The sequence below is a fragment of the Euprymna scolopes genome, chromosome 7 (assembly GCF_053919585.1).
Source record: "Euprymna scolopes isolate OS-2025 chromosome 7, ASM5391958v1, whole genome shotgun sequence".
Lineage (NCBI taxonomy): Eukaryota > Metazoa > Mollusca > Cephalopoda > Sepiida > Sepiolidae > Euprymna > Euprymna scolopes.
In genome coordinates this window covers 170,363,447-170,380,946 of record NC_136488.1, presented here as the reverse complement: position 1 = coordinate 170,380,946, position 17,500 = coordinate 170,363,447, and the positions used below count along the sequence as shown (strand labels likewise).

The 17,500-nt window shown below is 34.5% G+C and overlaps 1 protein-coding gene across 1 annotated transcript in view; it reads left to right on the top strand.

The window, feature by feature from the left end:
- LOC145280378 (polycystin family receptor for egg jelly-like) overlaps nt 1–17,500 on the top strand; it is a 174,111-nt gene that overhangs the window by 155,691 nt on the left and 920 nt on the right. Inside the window, exons 32-37 of the mRNA XM_080132149.1 lie at nt 1–57; nt 2,327–2,607; nt 5,429–5,552; nt 8,953–9,197; nt 11,599–11,770; nt 16,866–17,500. The exon at nt 1–57 is cut by the window's left edge and continues 175 nt beyond it; the exon at nt 16,866–17,500 is cut by the window's right edge and continues 920 nt beyond it. Of these exons, the coding sequence (XP_079988275.1) occupies nt 1–57; nt 2,327–2,607; nt 5,429–5,552; nt 8,953–9,197; nt 11,599–11,770; nt 16,866–17,500 (1,514 nt within the window). The remainder of the gene's footprint in view (nt 58–2,326; nt 2,608–5,428; nt 5,553–8,952; nt 9,198–11,598; nt 11,771–16,865) is intronic.

The following is a 17,500-nucleotide window of genomic DNA, read 5'->3' as shown; positions in this document are numbered from 1 at the left end:
TTGGTGGATGGGATGAAATGTCTAAGAGCAACGCAAACTTGATTGATAATGAGAAAGGTAACTAGTCCAGCACCGCTTTATCTTTTTTTTTTTTTAATTACCAAAAGTTATTTAAAATCTAGACATTTGACTTAGAATGAGTATTTAATCCAAATCGATTGTTGAATATGATTAAATTTGTGCTTAGGTTTGCATTAAATACTAATACCTATTGATCCATTATACAAAATTTCAATCAAATCTTACCACTAGTTCCCGAGAAAACTTTTAGAGTAAATGTGGTATTGTGGTAACTAATATCTGATAATCCCTATTAATTCGTAACTATACAGCTAACGGGTACCATAATATTTAGTTCATTGCACCTTAATATAAGAAAGTTCCATACAAAATTTCAACCAGATTGGCACAATACTTTCTGAGAAAAAAACAACAACGAACCGACAGAGAGAAACATAAGATATATAACTTTAATTGTCAAAGAAGATTTATAATAATGAGTGAATAAGGTAGTTTTGTAATCGACTTGTAATTTATACATAGAATGGCTCGGATGTACTTGGATTGCCCTCTTACCCTTCGAGCCTAGCATTGTTGTCATTGATGTGTTGCTTGGGGTAGTTTAGTGACAGCAGACTTAGCCTGGCGCTAACCTGACCCCAGGTCGAACGTGAATACAACAAGCTAACATTTATTTCCACATGCGCAACCCAAACGAGCATTCTTTATCATGCTACAGAACTGCTCTCGACACCCACCCACTACAACCTTAAATACACTGAAGACTTTGCCCTTTCTTTCTCCTTTAACCGACCCCATTCGTCCCGACGACTACTAGCTATAAACACATGAATCTGAACTATTCTCTCCTTCAATCAACCGGCATGATATTAAATCTATCTTTACACAAGAACACTTCCACCTACTAACCCATTTCTCTCTTGTACACGCTACAAACGAGGATGACAAATAAAGATGTTTATTGATATAGAATGAAACTCCAGTTCGTTGTCTTTTATTCTATACGTATCTTAGTGCATTTGAATCTCAAGGTATTACTGTATACGAAATGTTAAAAGTTGTGTTAGAATTAACAGCACGTTTCATTAGAGTTTTCCTGTAACAATGAAACTTAGTCAACGTTTTGTACTGAGTTTGTTGCTTTTCAGTTGTGTCATAAAAAAAATTGTCCAAGGAGATTTTTATGAGTTATCCGTAAAAGATGATTTACACCCACGGATTAATAACTTAAGTTTGAGACATAGAAAAAATAAAAGTCTAAGACTAAATGTTCCTGAGATCAAAAAGTATTTAATATTTGTGCTAGATTTATCACAAGACAAATGAAAAAAAAAAGAAGAATTAGGTTGGTGCAAAAATAATGTCGTTTTTCGTTTTTTGATATATATATATATATATAATAGAAAAGAAATCGGTGCCACATTTTGGCAGGTGCATCTGCTACTAGTCTCTCACTCCTGAACAGGGTTTCAAAGAGTTGCCAACCTGATAGGTACTGAACTGTTATCTAAGCTTTAGCCTCTGTCTCATCGATGAAATGTTGCTTGTCGTTTTTTGATATATATATATATATATATATATATATATATATATATATATATATATATATATATATATATATCAAAGAACATTGTTTTTGCACCAACCCAATATTTTGGTAAGAAAAAAGAACCTGCATTTTTGCTTTTGTCGACGTGAACAAATATTTTGTCGACGTACCAAGAGATGTAGTTGTATTTGTTTGATGTTTACCGATGTTGTCAGTCAACTAAATCCCACCTCTTGACTGTAGAAGTCCACAGATATCGGACAACTTTCTACTCTAATAGTTTCTTTCCTCAAACTGTTTGCCTTTGGAATTCCCTTCCTATTTCCTGCTTCCCAGACTCTACCAACACGCAGAAGTTTAAATATAATGTGAACAAACATCTCAATACACCTAATTCACAGTAGCCCCTTATGATTCGGTGGTGTTATGCCTGGTTTGGGGTGAACAAAAGTAATGCCTCCTATTTTTTAATCCGCCCAAATGGATCAGAAAGGATTGTAAATTGAGACATGGAGAAATGGTAAGAAAAAATAAAGGTTTGAGTAAATGACCGTGAGACCAAAAATTAATATTTGCGCTAGATTTATCCTTATACAAATGCAAGAAAAGTATCTTGGTAAGAAAAAGAACCTGTATTTTAATTTTATGGAATTGTAAAAATATTTTGACAACGTGCCAAGAAATGTAATTGTATTTGGTTAATGTTTACCGGCAGACATGGTATATAATATTTTACTTTTAACCCGGAACGTTCAGGTGCCGATCAGAGCCGACCGGGTACGTGCACATCGAGACCACGTACACCGGTCGTGCGCAAGGGTGGAGTCGACGACGGTAAGAAAAAGAAGAAGAAGAAGTTCCTGTTTCCCTGGTGGTGTGTCATTATCTCGTGGATCATCCTCTGGCTGACCGTCGCCGGATGCTGCGCCGGTGTCACCTTCTACGGAATCACTTTCGGAAACGAGAAATGTACCAAATGGATTTCGTCGATGTTGATTTCATTCTTTTCGTCCGTGTTCATCACGGAACCCATAAAGGTGAGTTCAAGTTCAGAGAGTCGGTGTGTGCTAGTTCTAGGGGTGCACCACTCTAGGGAATTATAATAATAGTGCAACTTGTGCACTTCAACCTGCACCATGCTGCACCTTCATTCAGTCTTTCTACAACCGTAGACGTCTAAGAAAGGTGAACATTATGCATAGAATAACCTCTATTTGCGATTGTCCGTGTGTGCATGTGAAACGGCACGAACCCTATTTGGGTTTAACCGGCTTCCCCCGAAGGACAAAGTTTCATGGGAGTATGAAATTCAAAAGCAATCCCCAGATGTTAGGGGAGATGACGATGTTAGGATTTTGCAACTCTTGCAGGGAGGTGTCGACGTCATTCTACATAAAGCGCCTAGAATTCCTAAATTGGTCACCCATTTTAGTAATGACCAGGCTCAACGTTGCTTAACTTATCAATCTGACGGGAACCGGTATATCAAGGTTAATTATGCACGGAGTGCCTCGTGCAGATATAATCATCCTGCCAAATACAGTACCTAGTATTTCAAAATTGACTTTGACATTTCAAATGACATTTTTAAGCAGATTTTTAAGTTTATTTTTTTTTTCTAAAATCGACACACTTTTTTTGTTTTTTTATTTTTTACTAATAACTATACTTTCTATCACATACTAATAACTATACTTTCCCATTAAAAACTAATAACTATACTTTCCCATTAAAAACTAATAATTATACTTTCCCATTAAAAACTAATAACTATACTTTCCCATTAAAAACTAATAACTATACTTTCCCATTAAAAACTAATAACTATACTTTCCCATTAAAAACGGACAAAATTTATAACCAGTTGAATTAGAATGAGTACTTTATACCAAATTAATGGTTAGCTATAGTTAAATTGTTTATTTTTATATTAAATACTGATCCCTATTAATCATTAACTGTGCATCGAATGGATACCATAAAACTTACTTCGCTGCACCTTATCGTAAAAAGTTCCAACAAAATTCAGCCAAATCGGTCTAGTAGTTTCCGAGCAAAAAGTGAAAGTAAATGTCGTATTGAGGTGACTAATCCCTAATTATCCCCAACTGTGCATCGAACGGATACCGTAATACTTTGTTCATTTCAATTTATCATAACAAAAGTCTATACAAAATTTTAGCTAGATCCTTCAGTAGTTTCCGCGAAAAAGTGGAACGTACGTACAGACATGTACACAGACAGATAATGTCTACATGTCCTGTTTTTTTTCTGAAATTTGCTTACAAGACGACAATGTCGCTCTGTCTGTGGATTTAAATGAATCAGTTTGATATTGTCATTCATTTCCTAATTTCTCCCCATGGTTCCAGTTGTATGGGGTGCTCTATTGTATTACAGCTGAAACGATGTCATGAATATGGCTATGACAACAGCATATTCTTTTCCTTGTTTTGATTCTCAGGGTTATATTCATTGATATATGTTTTTGTGTAGAGTGATGTACTTTTCGGTTGATTAATTATGTCTGTGTGGGATATATACCCGAGAGTCAAAACAACGAAAAGAATATGCTGTTGTCATAGGCCTAGTCATGAATAAAGAGCCACAGAAGAAGGAGTTGAATGAGGTTTTACTTTGCTTTAATTTGAACTTTCAGCTTTTGTTCTTCGGAACAATAAGTAAACGTTGACAACTCAAATTACAGCATGAAGCACGTTGTTTACATTCACTTTGATTTGTTTTCTGTAATTTGCGTAATTTACGGAAATTAAAACGCCGAGCGACGTCAGGTAACCCTGCTAGTCTATCAATGAAATCATTTCTGAAATGACCTCACATATTCTTGTATGCATGTTTTTTTTCTACAGTGGAATGATAAAATTGTCGCCCTAGAAAAGACGACAGGATTCCATTTCCGTTTGATGAAAACCGATATTTTTTTTTTGCAGACCATCTACTAGTTGGTCAGTGGTGTACAAATCTCAAGAGTGATAGGTGCCTTTCTATTATGTCTGAAAATGACACAATGTTCAACGAGCGAGATCGGAGATGCGCCGCTGTACAACTCATGCTCTCTACCGATCCAAGTTATGACAACAGTACCATTGCCAGCACCCTCAAAATGCATCGTTCGATTTCTATGAATAAAAGGGACGTACCCAGATGATGAAAACAAAGTTTTTGACCACGGTGAAGATTTTGCTGTGGTTTCAAGAGAGAGACACATCATGCCACCTTACATCTTCGAAGTCGGCTTGAAAGTCAACACCAAAGTGTACCTGGATGTGCTGAAGAGTGTGGTGATCCCCTCGTGCAATTAGGTGGCTGCTGACAAACCTTGGATGTGGCAGCAGGACTCAGCGCCGGCCCACAAGTCCTAAGAGACCCAAGCTTATCTTCAGAAGGAAATGCTACGATTTTGTACCTTTCTCTCACTGCCCCCCCCCCCAACCTGACCTGAACTTGCTGGACTACTTTGTTCAGTCATACATTGAGAACATCACCAACATGACCTCCCACAACACCAAATCCAGCCTGATCACCACTATTCGCCAAGTATTCTCCGAGCTCCCGCAGTTTCGGACCCGTATCGAGGTGGTGATTGAGGCTGAAGACGGCTACATTAAATAGATGTCAGCTCTACTACATAATCAAGGTACCTGAATTGATTTTTTTCAATAAAAGTTTTAAAATAAAGCTGTGATGTTGTTTTCTTTAGGGCGACACTTTTATCGTTCCACCCTGTAGTAACTAAATTGAATCCTTATTGTTTTTTCTTTAACGCAATTTTAGCTTGATACATTTTTTTATTTATAAAATGTAATTCATATTTGTTTTTATCGTATTCCGTAAAAGGTGTTCGGAATGGCTATTCTGCTGTCCTTAATCCTAAAGAACCCGGCGGAAGAAGATGAAGGGGAAGAAGAAGATGAAACCGTCGAAATGGGAGACGATGAAGAATTTTTGCATTCAAACGATGGTCAGTTTATTAAGTTTATTATTTTGGTATAATCTCTTTATTTGTATTTCGGCTTAACATTCACCGGCAATATGAACTGGAACAAATACATTAGGGACATTGCGAAGGCTTCTGCAATGAATGTGGGCTCCCTCTATCAAGCTAGAAGACTATTTATACCTGAGAGTATCCTGTACACCTAAAAAACCCTCATTCGCCCATGCATGGAGTATTATTGCCACATCTGGACTGATGTATCTACCATTAGCCTCTCCTTCTTGGATAGGATCCAAAAAAAGAAGAGTTTTCAATCTAATATATCCCACTTTATCAACTTAGCTCCAATCCCTGTCCCATCGCCGCAATGTTGCATCTCTGTGCCTGTTTTACAAGAATCGTAATGGAATTTGCTCTCATGAACTCGCTGCACTTGTGTCCCCTCGACATACATATACCTGACAAACCCGCTTAGCAACAAAATCACACCCCTTCATTGTTGAAGTCCCTAAATGCCAGAAAGCTTTTTACTCTAATAATTTCTTCCCTCGAACAGCTAGACCTTGGAGTTCCTTTCTGCTACCTGCTTCTCTGACGGTATTGATATGCAGAAGTTTAAATCAGGAATAATAGTGGTCCAAGGATCCAGCCCTGAGGCACTCCCGCATTAATGTTATGCTGCTTGGATGAACGTCCATCAATGACAACCTGAATAGTCCTAATGAGGTGAACGCGAATTAAAAAATCAGATCATATGAATCGCCATATCAATTATTGCAGATAAATTTAGCTCAATTGTTAGCATCGTATATTAAAAAGAGCTTTCATATCATAATTCAGCGTGAATGCAAAATTTAAAACATCATTAAAATTGTAAATATTACACACTGAATAAAAAAACACACTTAACAATATTTATCTATATATAATCATGTTCTGAAAATCATTTTATTATCAGCATTATGTCAGGGTAAAACTTTATTAAAATATTTAAAAAATTAATTATATCATAAACTTTGTAATACATGGAATTATGAATACACGATGTAAGATGTTGATTTCGGAACTCGATTATAATATTTAACACCTCAATTATGTCCGAAATGTTGTAATCTAACAGATTATATACACTCATGAGCAAAAAAAAAAAAAAAAAAAAAAAAAAAATGGGCCAAGAGTGAAAGAAGGAAGAAATCGATTTGTTAATATTTTTCCATGAATTTTGTTAATTATAACTGAAAATTTCTATTTTTCAGATTATTATTATTATAGCATATAAGAATAAGTGGAAAAATTAATCCTAGATATGGTAAGACCGCATCTTGGCGAGGATATAAAAAAAAAACCGAATTGCAGGATTAAGGCAGTTCAAAATGACTTACAAGCAGATTTTTGATATTTTAAGAAAAGAAAATGTGAAAACATCTCTTTCTGTAGTGAAGCGAATTGGCCAAATGTTCAAAGTCGAACGTTTGGTAAAAGAGAAATCTGGATCTGGTTGCCCTAGAGCATCCACTTTGAAGGATGGCCACAGGCTTAAATTAACTGTTTTGAAGGATTGAAAGAAAGCTTATGTTGACCATAGCAAAGAATTCAAAACAGAGGCTGGAAATTCTCTTTCTAGATATACAATATCTAGACGAATGAAAGAAATGGGATTTTCTTCTAAAAGGCGTGCAAAAAAGCCATTTTTATCTATGACGAACATCAATGATAGAAAGAGATTTTTCTTGTGTTATGGCAAGAAAGATACAGACTGGTTCAGGAATGTTTTCTAGCCAAATGAATCAAGATTTTGTTTTGTTATTGATGTTCCCGATGCTCTCGAATGGTGCAATCGAAGAACTGGAGAAAGATTTTCACATAGTTGCATAAAAACGACAGTTAAACATCGGAATGGAGAGATAATGGTATGGGAGACTTTTACTGCAGCAGGAGTTGGAGAACTTATTAGATGTGAGAAGTCAATCAATGCAAAGGAATACATTCGAATATAAGAAACAAGACTGTTACTAAGTATCCAGAAGATGGGAATATCCCAGAACATTATTTTTCAACATGATAATGCCCCTGCACACACTTCTAAAGTCACAAAAAAATGGTTTTCTGATAATTCAATTAATGTGATATTTTGGCCAGGTCAAAGCCCCGATTAAAACCCAATGGAGAATATTTGGTCCATAATATCTCGTGCATTGGATGGAAGAACCTTTTCGAACAATGCCAATCTATGGGAAGCTGTGCAAAGCGAATGGAATAGCATCTCCTCTTCACAGTGTTTCACTTTGGTTGAGAGCGTGTCTAAAAGGATTGATCTTTTAAAGAAATCAAAAGGAAATGCGATTCCATCCTAAGCATTTATTAAAGTAAATGTCTTGTTCTGTGTTATTAGTCTCGTTTAAGTTTCCTTGTTCAATTGTTCTTTGTTCAATATAGCTTTTAGTGCAATAAAATGTATAAAATTTGTTTGGCTCATTTTTTTTTGGCTCACAAGTGTATACATACATATGTATATGCATATTAAACGTACAACCAATTACAGTATTCTAGTTTGATTTCAAACGAAAATTCACAAATCATTAAATTATTCTTCTTAAATATCATAGAGGTGTTTTATTATATACGAGAAACAAAGCCTCCTGTATTTTATTCTGCTCGAATGGATCAGAAGGAGAACATTGGTACTATTGTTTGTTCATGTAAGTAAAACTAGTTACCGATACGGAAGATTAATTGACTTATTGAGAAAATAATATTCCAACGAAGGACAGCATTTTTATATACTTATAAATTTTTTAAAGGAACTTTCAACATTTATATATATATATATATATATATATATATATATATATATATATATATATATGTATATATATATATTGTAAGCTATAAAATGTATATGGCGATTAAGCTACACTGAATATTCCGCGTTTCATCCACTCTAGGATTCTTCAGGCTTAACGCTTAATCGCCATATACATTTTATAACTTACTAATTAGCTCTACCTACGTATTGAGCACTTTTGAAGTAAATACTTAAAGTTTACGCATAAATCTATACTTTCGTATATTAATTTTATGTGAGTAAATTAAGTAGTTATATATATATATATATATATATATATATATATATATATATATCGTTAACAGACATGTTGGTTGGTCTTTGGAGGCGTGGTAGAAGTGGAGATTGACATTAGTTGACGAGATGGGCGTGTTGAATTCGAATTCGCTTGTCATAACTGACAATTGATAGACCACTTTTACTATAGATGTAAGCAACCTTCATGTGTCTCCTCTGTTAGTACGCGATTATAGAAAGAACTATAGAAGCCCATGCCAACCACAGACGCAAGTCGGTTATTGAATTGTTGCAATTCTTGTAGTTTCTTTTCACTTTTTAACTTGCCATTTTTTTTTGCAGGTTTCGGAGCGGCCAGGCCCCGGAAGAGTGCCTACAAACCTCCAGATCCGGAACGATTGGAGAAGATGCGAGCGAAGCGTCTGCAAGAGATAAAGATGTGGGAAGTCATCAAGGAGGTGATTGTATACGCGTTCTTCTTGTGGATCCTAATGGTCATCAGCTACAGAAACAGGAGTCCGTGGGCGTACAGGACGAAATATGCCCTCGAGAAACAGCTCGTTGAAACGGACAACGATTATAGCTCAGTAAGTGTTTCATGAAACGATGCATAACGGATGTTTAGGCGGGGTAAGGTTATTTATCTCCCTTTTACGGCGGGGAGATTCGACACTATACTAGAGTTTGAAAGTGAGATTTAAAAACCTCAAGGAAAAGCACTCTGGCCTGCAAAATGTCTGGGCAACTTCGTCGGCATTTCCCGGTCGGGATGCCTAAGGATTTTAGCAAGAAACAATCACCTTCTCAAAGAGAGAAGACAAAGCCAGGGAGTGTGGACATCCCAAAACTGCACAGGACCAGCAGCAACAGCAATAAATAAATAAATAAATAATTTCAGAAAAATGCCCTGGCCGAGGTTCTATATGAATCTACAATTTGGGAGATGGCGGGGATTAAATGCCACTGACATCGACTAGCGACTTGGACTGCACAAGTTTGAATCTTATCACTTTGAAAGTATTACGTTTATTATAGACTAGCAGGGGTGTCTGGCCTTGCCAGGTTTTAAAATACGCTTAAATATATATTAATTCATGTAGCTTTTTTGTGTTATATATATTCCATGTGCGCTGTTTCTGTTGCTATTTTCTGAGTGGGAATCTAGCCATTTGACACTTCTCGTTGATAATTTTTTTACATAGGCATAACCACTTATCAAGGCCCATAGACCACTCGAGGATAAGGGTTAAGAGTGTACAGTAGTCAATTGGACAATATAGTAATCGTTAGTAATGGAAATTCGGTAAATTTGTTAATTTAAGTGGAACGGCTCATCAAGAACTTGTTTACGTTGAAGACAACCATATTGTAGTCAGCTGGAAAGCAGGAAAACGGAAGACAATTCCACAGGCGTGCAGTTCTAAGAAAGAAGCTTTGTTCATGGAATCTATCAAGGCAGGGCAAGTCCTTTCTAGCAGTTCCTGCCCAGATGTGGCAACAGTACTCCATCCTTGGAGTAGCTGGCTCTTATATAGATAGAGAATTGCATCAGCAGTGAAATATCTACTGGATCGATAGAAAGATCCCACCATTTTTCCAGTGGCCTCGGCAACAGATTTGATGTACGTGTTCCATTTAAGATCAGGAGTAAAGGTCAAGCCCAGAAGCTTGTCAAAATATGAGGCTTCCCCAAGACGAGAGCCATTCATTTTAATTGATACCAGATGGCCATCAGAACGTTGATATGAAGTGGTATTTTAGCTCATTACATAAAGTGGCTTCATACGTTGTCCGTCGCAATTTTCATAAAAATACAAGAGAGGTCGAATATAATATAACAATTCGAGCATCGATAAGTTTTTTATAATAATCAGTGTTTGAAATAAAAATCATAAAAGTTATTGTTTGTGAAAAATAAATTACCATTTGCTAACTTTCCCGCTTTTCTTGCGACCACCCTGCATTATTTGAATACGGCGTATGATCTACCGGCATTACTTTATTACTACCGGGACCCGTGAAAATTCCACATTTCTATCCTCTAACTGCTATTGCAGTGATTATGGGCATCTATCCTAAAACCCCTTAAATCTATGACATCTTTATATTCCATGGACGTCAGGCACTAACATATACCCCATCATATTATTATTCGACCTTTGTTCAAACTGAAAACTTACTTAACTAATTGCTCTGGTTAGTTTAGACATATAAATATATAAAATATATTAAGTTGAGCGTGTATATTTTCAAAACTCTTGTAGGAGTCTGTGATATATTCCCATCTTATGTACAACCGGCGCGAATGCAGACACCACGATTTTATTACACTATCTTTAGACAGAACAACCCAATTTCAGTTCGTGTTTTATGTTCAGCAATATAGCGCCATCAGATAAAATTTAATTGGATCGCCGACAATCGGGCGATTCCGTTACTTAAAAAAAAAGTTGAGGGTGATAATGTACGTCTGAACATGTAGATGCTTTAGCACAGGGATCTACAAACCACGGCCCGCAGACAGGAACAGGCCAACCAAAGACTTTAAGTCATCCCACGGAGCTCTTATGGAAAACGTAAAAATATTCAGGAAAAATGTGTTTGTTTGTTTTTTTGTTCACAAAATGATTTTTAAAAAGTGAGGTTTGGGAGAACCAGTTTCAGTAAAAATAAGCAAAACATGTCCAGGCAGATGTGTGTGTGTATGTGTGTGTGTGTGTGTGTGTGTGTGTTTGCTCGCGTAGTTCTAAAATAATCAGCAATACCCCCCCCTCTCCGTTCGTAAACTTTGCAGACCCCTGCTTTAGCGTAATATTTTATAGATAGATTTGTTGATATACAAACAGACATAGATTGAAGTTTGTTTCTCACAAAAATAGTGAGATTATAGAAAGGATTGTATTTTTTTTAAGGATTTCACGGGGACTATTTTTGGAGGCCAGCCTATATTTGCTTCTGACATGTTATTCCTGATTTTCGTTTTGGCAGGTAGTAAACACGAGGGGATTCTGGGAATGGGCCAAACATGACTTGGTAAAAATTCTCCGAGCAGGGAAGTACTACAATGGTGACCCGCCGCTGATGCTCCGTGGTTTCATGGAAGATAAAGTCTCTCGAATCATGGGATACGCAGTCATGCGACAACTGAGAGCGACACCAAGTAAGTTTTTTTTCTAGATTATTTTCTTTTCAATCTTGAACAGTATTTAATCTCTCTCTCTCTCTCTCTCTCTCTCTCTCTCTCTCTCTCTCTCATATATATATATATATATTCAAGAACATCTGATTGAACACGACAGAGTTATTCTTTTTTCACGATTTTTCTGGATATCTTTTCAATTCGCCGAGCGGCCTTTTTTTTTTATTTCAATCGGCATGTTGTAGAAAATGGCGCCCAAAAGTTGTTGTTCAGCCATATTCTACTCAAGCGCTTTCTACCGTTCGATTATCATCAGGAGCGGTTGTTGTTGTCGTTTTTAGATGAGCTTGAATAATGACTTGCTGCCAAAATATACATCGCCAGTTCCACTTTTCTAAATGTCTGAACTTATTTTGAAAACTTTTTATTTACTTATCTTTTTAAATTTAATTTTAATGGCCTTTGATTTGATTGGTCGAAAGCAAGTTTCATCATTCGCCTTTTTGTATGTATTGTTTGATTTGTATGTATTCTTTGGTTTGAATGACTCATTGGCTCGAATGAAATCTACAGAAAGAAAGGACAGAGAGGAAAATAAAGAAAGGAGGGGGTTACAATTTCATCATCTTTTTACCGTTATTCTCATAGTTGTTGTTGTTGTAGTAGTAGTAGTAGTAGTAGTAGTAGTAGTAGTATTTGTTGTTGTTGTTGTAATAGTAGTGCTAGTACATTTTTTACAGATATGTTTCGTTATGCAGAAACAATCAATTATTATTATTATGTCAATATCGAATCTTTTCATGCATATACTCATCAGAAACATAATTTTTGCTTAGAAAGAAAAAAAAAAACATAATATAATGTCGAAAAGAAAAATGCATAGAGGACCCAGCAACGTGAGTTTATTTGGGTAGCCATCTGTCTTTAAACAAAATATAAAAGTATATATACATATATAAGTATGTAAAATTAAAAATTTAGTTTAGTTTAGAGACCAAAAACAAGTGCCGAATTAAAAAAAAAAATGAATAAACATATTTATTTATTAAAATTAAATTCGATATTCCGATTCATAAGAGAATCTTCATCAGGAAAAACAATTTTTTTCCTCTTTTTTTTTTTAAATGTACCATGATGGCGGTGGTGGTGACTGGTAGTTTTCCTTCAGATGTTGTTGAAGTGGAGAGTTCAAATGTCCGATCTAGTAGAAAACGCTGATCTAGCATGTATTTAAGTAATATTCATTCCATATCAACAGTGCTTTAAACAGTAGACATTTTTATTATATATATATATATATATATATATATATATATATGTATATATATATATATACGTGTGTGTGTATATATTATATATATGTGTATATATGTGTGTGTATGTGTGTGTATATATTATATATGTGTATATATGCGTGTGTATATATATCTATATAATTATAAAACTCAAATGACCTTGTAACGAGTGATGTAACCCACTTTCCTGTTTACGACATCCGGTTGCGCATGCGCGCATAAACATTATCATAACAACGTAAACAAATAAACACAAATCGCTTCTTTTTCAGATTTTGACTTGCGCACTTAAATATTAACGTTATTATTTCGAAATTAACATGGGAAGAGTGGGGGTGTTTTGCAACTATTCTTTATTACAACTATACTGTCCTTATTTTCTTACAACTAAACAACTTTAACCCGTTGACAAAAATAAGAACAATTGTAGTAAAGCCGAGACTACTACTACTACTACTACTACTACTACTACTACTACTACTACTACTACTACTTTCTATCCGTCCATTTTCCTTCCTTCCTTCTTTCTTTTTTATTTTTTGTTTATATTTCTAGATACAAAATAGTTGTGTGAGAACAGTGAATTTGTTGACACATTTACTAATCTGTTTCAATATTAGTTTTATTTTATTTTATTTATTTAGGTTTTATTTTTTTGCTTCAGGTTTTATTTTTTTTTTTTAGATTATAAGTTTCTATAACTTGGTTGAAGGACTCCAATATGGGTTTTTCATTCTTATATTTCTCATCGGTAGGTTCACGTGCGTTTTTGCTGCTAAATGACTTTCGTCGGTGTTCGATTCGTAGGAAAATCATGTTTAATTTTCAATTTTTGAGCGATTATTCGGAAAATAGGTAACTTTACACGAATAGGGTGGATTTTTTTTTCATGTTTGACTGATCCGTTCGTGATTTTTTATTTTAATATGCTTTCATAGAAATGTTTCTGTTGTGTCAAAAAAAAACAACTATTTTCTTTACGTCACAAGTGTCACGCTCATACATGAATTCCATAGCTAATATAACATACTGACCCAACGGGTCATGGGTAGTCTAGTATGCATATATATCTGTATATATGTGTGTGCATATATATGTGTGTATATATATGTGTGTGTGTATATATATATGTGTGTTCATATATATATATATGTGTGTGTTCATATATATATATATATATATATATATATATATATATATATATATATATATATTTGTAGTCATTGACATACAGTCCTGTTTCGTTGTATCACAACTCATCAGTGCCGCTAGACTAGCATCTCTCCCAAGCCAAGGATTGAACCTAGAACCGTCGTGTTGACAGTCGGCAGTTCTCCCACTCGACCATGGAATTGACGCCCGTAAATAGCTCGTCGGAATGTCTTTAAATGGACACCCGCCACCACTTTTATAGTGCTCAAATCGCCTGTTCGTAAACAAACAAATAACGAGCTTCGCATTTTTCAGCCAATTAAATAGCGGGTGAGATTATTTACGACAGTGCTCTACCCAAAGAGGGGGGCTTAAAATATATTTGTAGTCATCGACATACAGTCCTGTTTCGTTTTATCACAACTCATCAGTGCCGCTAGACTAGCTTCTCTCCCAAGTCAAGGATTGATCCTAGAACCGCCGTGTTGACGGTCGGCAGTTCATCTATATATATATATATATATATATATATATATATATATATATATATATATATATATATATATATATATATAAAATAAATGAAAAAAGCCTATATTTCAAATTTCAAGCTGTTATATATCTTACAATTTGTTCTTTTAAGTATGTTGACATACACAATTCTTGACAGCACCTGTTTCGTAGCTAAAAAATAAATCATTTAATTAATTTGTCAATCAACGAATATGTACTGCCTTTAACTCATCAGAAAAAAGGAGTACCTATCAATTCATTAAAAGAAAAATAAATGCATATGGGCATGATTACAAAATCTGAAAATTGGAAAAGAAGTTGCAATTACTTTGATTTTTTCTTTTATTCCGCCATGTTTTCATTTTCAAGTAAAGTCAGCAAAAAATTTTAATTTTCGTATTAATAAATTGAGTTCATTTTTATATGCATTAATAAAATTTTATTTTTAATATTTTATTAATTTATTTTTTCCTTTTTATCTTCTCCAATCTCCGAATAGTCCTTTTTGTGTTCTTCTCGAAATTGTATATGTTGGATCCATGATCGCGAGCGCTTTCGACAGAAGTACTTCTATTATCCTCAGGCATATTGTAGAAATAAATGTAGGGATTGTTTTTTTAATTTACTTATATACATTTTTTCCTAGTAACGTGGTAATTTGTTACAAGTTAGGTGGGCGGACTTTTTTATACATATATTAAACACATTTATATATACAAACACATATATACATTTTCAAACATTTATTGTCGCGAAGATTGACTCTCCACCTCTCTGACTCTAGCTCGATATCACAACATTTGAAGGGACATGGCTGCCACCATTCGGAATTTCGAAGAATTATGGTAGAAAATACAAGAGTATTGCAGAGTGAGAGAGAGGTAAATAGGCTAAGAATACTCGAAGCATTGTACATTAAAACAAAGACGCCTCAAATAAATAATATTAATTATGAGTGCAGACAAATGTTTGAGATAAATGTTTGAATATATATATATATATGTGTTTGTATATATAAATGTGTTTAATATATGTATAAAAAAAAGTCCGCCCACCTAACTTGTAACAAATTACCACGTGACTAGGAAAAAATTTATAAGTAAATTAAAAAACAATCTCTACATTTATTTCTACAATATGCCTGAGGATGATAGAAGTACTTCTGTCGAAAGCGCTCGCGATTATGGATCCAACATATACAATTTCGAGAAGAACACAAAAAGGACTATTCGGAGATTGGAGAAGATAAAAAGGAAAATTGTAAAACAGAATAATTCCGTGCTATTCAATAATATTTGTCTAAATGACAAAATGCTGCCTAAATATACACAATATATATATATATATATATATATATATATATATATATATACATACATATATAAATATATATATTGTGTATATTGTGTATATTTAGGTAGCATATATATATATATATGTATTAAGTAATGTGATTGATAATTTAAAATTTGAAAATCAAATTATAATTAAATTAAAAATCCGTTTCATAAGAAGGAACAACAACAAAATCAATTATCTGTACGATCGTTTCGGAAAACAATGCTTTTTATTGTGGTATACATCAAGTTACGTACAATTATTGTACGTAACTTGATGTATACCACAATAAAAAGCATTGTTTTCCGAAACGATCGTACAGATAATTGATTTTGTTGTTGTTCCTTCTTATGAAACGGATTTTTAATTTAATTATAATTTGATTTTCAAATTTTAAATTATCAATCACATTACTTAATATTGAATTAGCTCTAGGACATTTACCTATCGAGCTTATTATATATCTAAATTACAACGAGCACTTTCTCTCTCCTGTATTTTAATTAAACTAGTAATTTCACTGTTACATTGAAATGCACTCAGCTCTTTAGACTATTGTTCTAATCTCCTTTAAATTATATATATATATATATATATATATATATATATATATATATATATATATATATATACACAAATTTGTATGTATACATAAATAAAGGAGAAATAATTCATCATCTTTTTACGGTTATTATCATAGTAGTAGTAGTAGTATTTCTTATACTTAACTGCCACAGCGTCTTATTACATTAGTAAATAAAATAATTAAAAAAAAAATTCTATGCCAAAATATAAATTTTCGGTTTTTCTATTTACAGAACAATGCAAACTTGCCAAAATACTGAAGCCTTTGGGTCTGGATTGTCACAAGAAATATTCCATCATGAATCAGGACGAAGGAGTCTACGGTCAGAAATGGAAAGATCTTTATATAAACGACACGTACAACAACATGGCCGATGAATACAAGTATATGGACTCGAAAGAGCTGGACGGCTATCCTTTCTACGGAAAACTGGCCGTTTACGGCGGGGGTGGTTACGTGGTCAAACTGAAAGGAAGCGTCGCAAAACTCCAAGAGACCATGGTGCGTCTACAGAACGAGAATTGGATCGATAAGATGACCCGAGCCGTTTTCATCGAGTTCACCATCTACAACCCGCAAGTCAACCTGTTTACTGTGTGTACAATGTTGGCCGAGTTCACCGGGGCCGGGAGCATCATAACATCGTACAGGTTCGAACCCTGCATGCTGCTGCCGTATATGACCCAGGCAGCACTGTTTCAGATTCTCGTCGAGATAGTGTTTGTTGCGTTCCTCATTTATTTCATAGTGAAGGAAGTCAAGTCGGTGATTAAGTTACGTAAAAGTTATGTTAAGGAATTTTGGAATCTTGTAGAGTTGGGCATCGTGAGCCTGTCTATCGGAGGCATGTTTATATTTATGTACAAG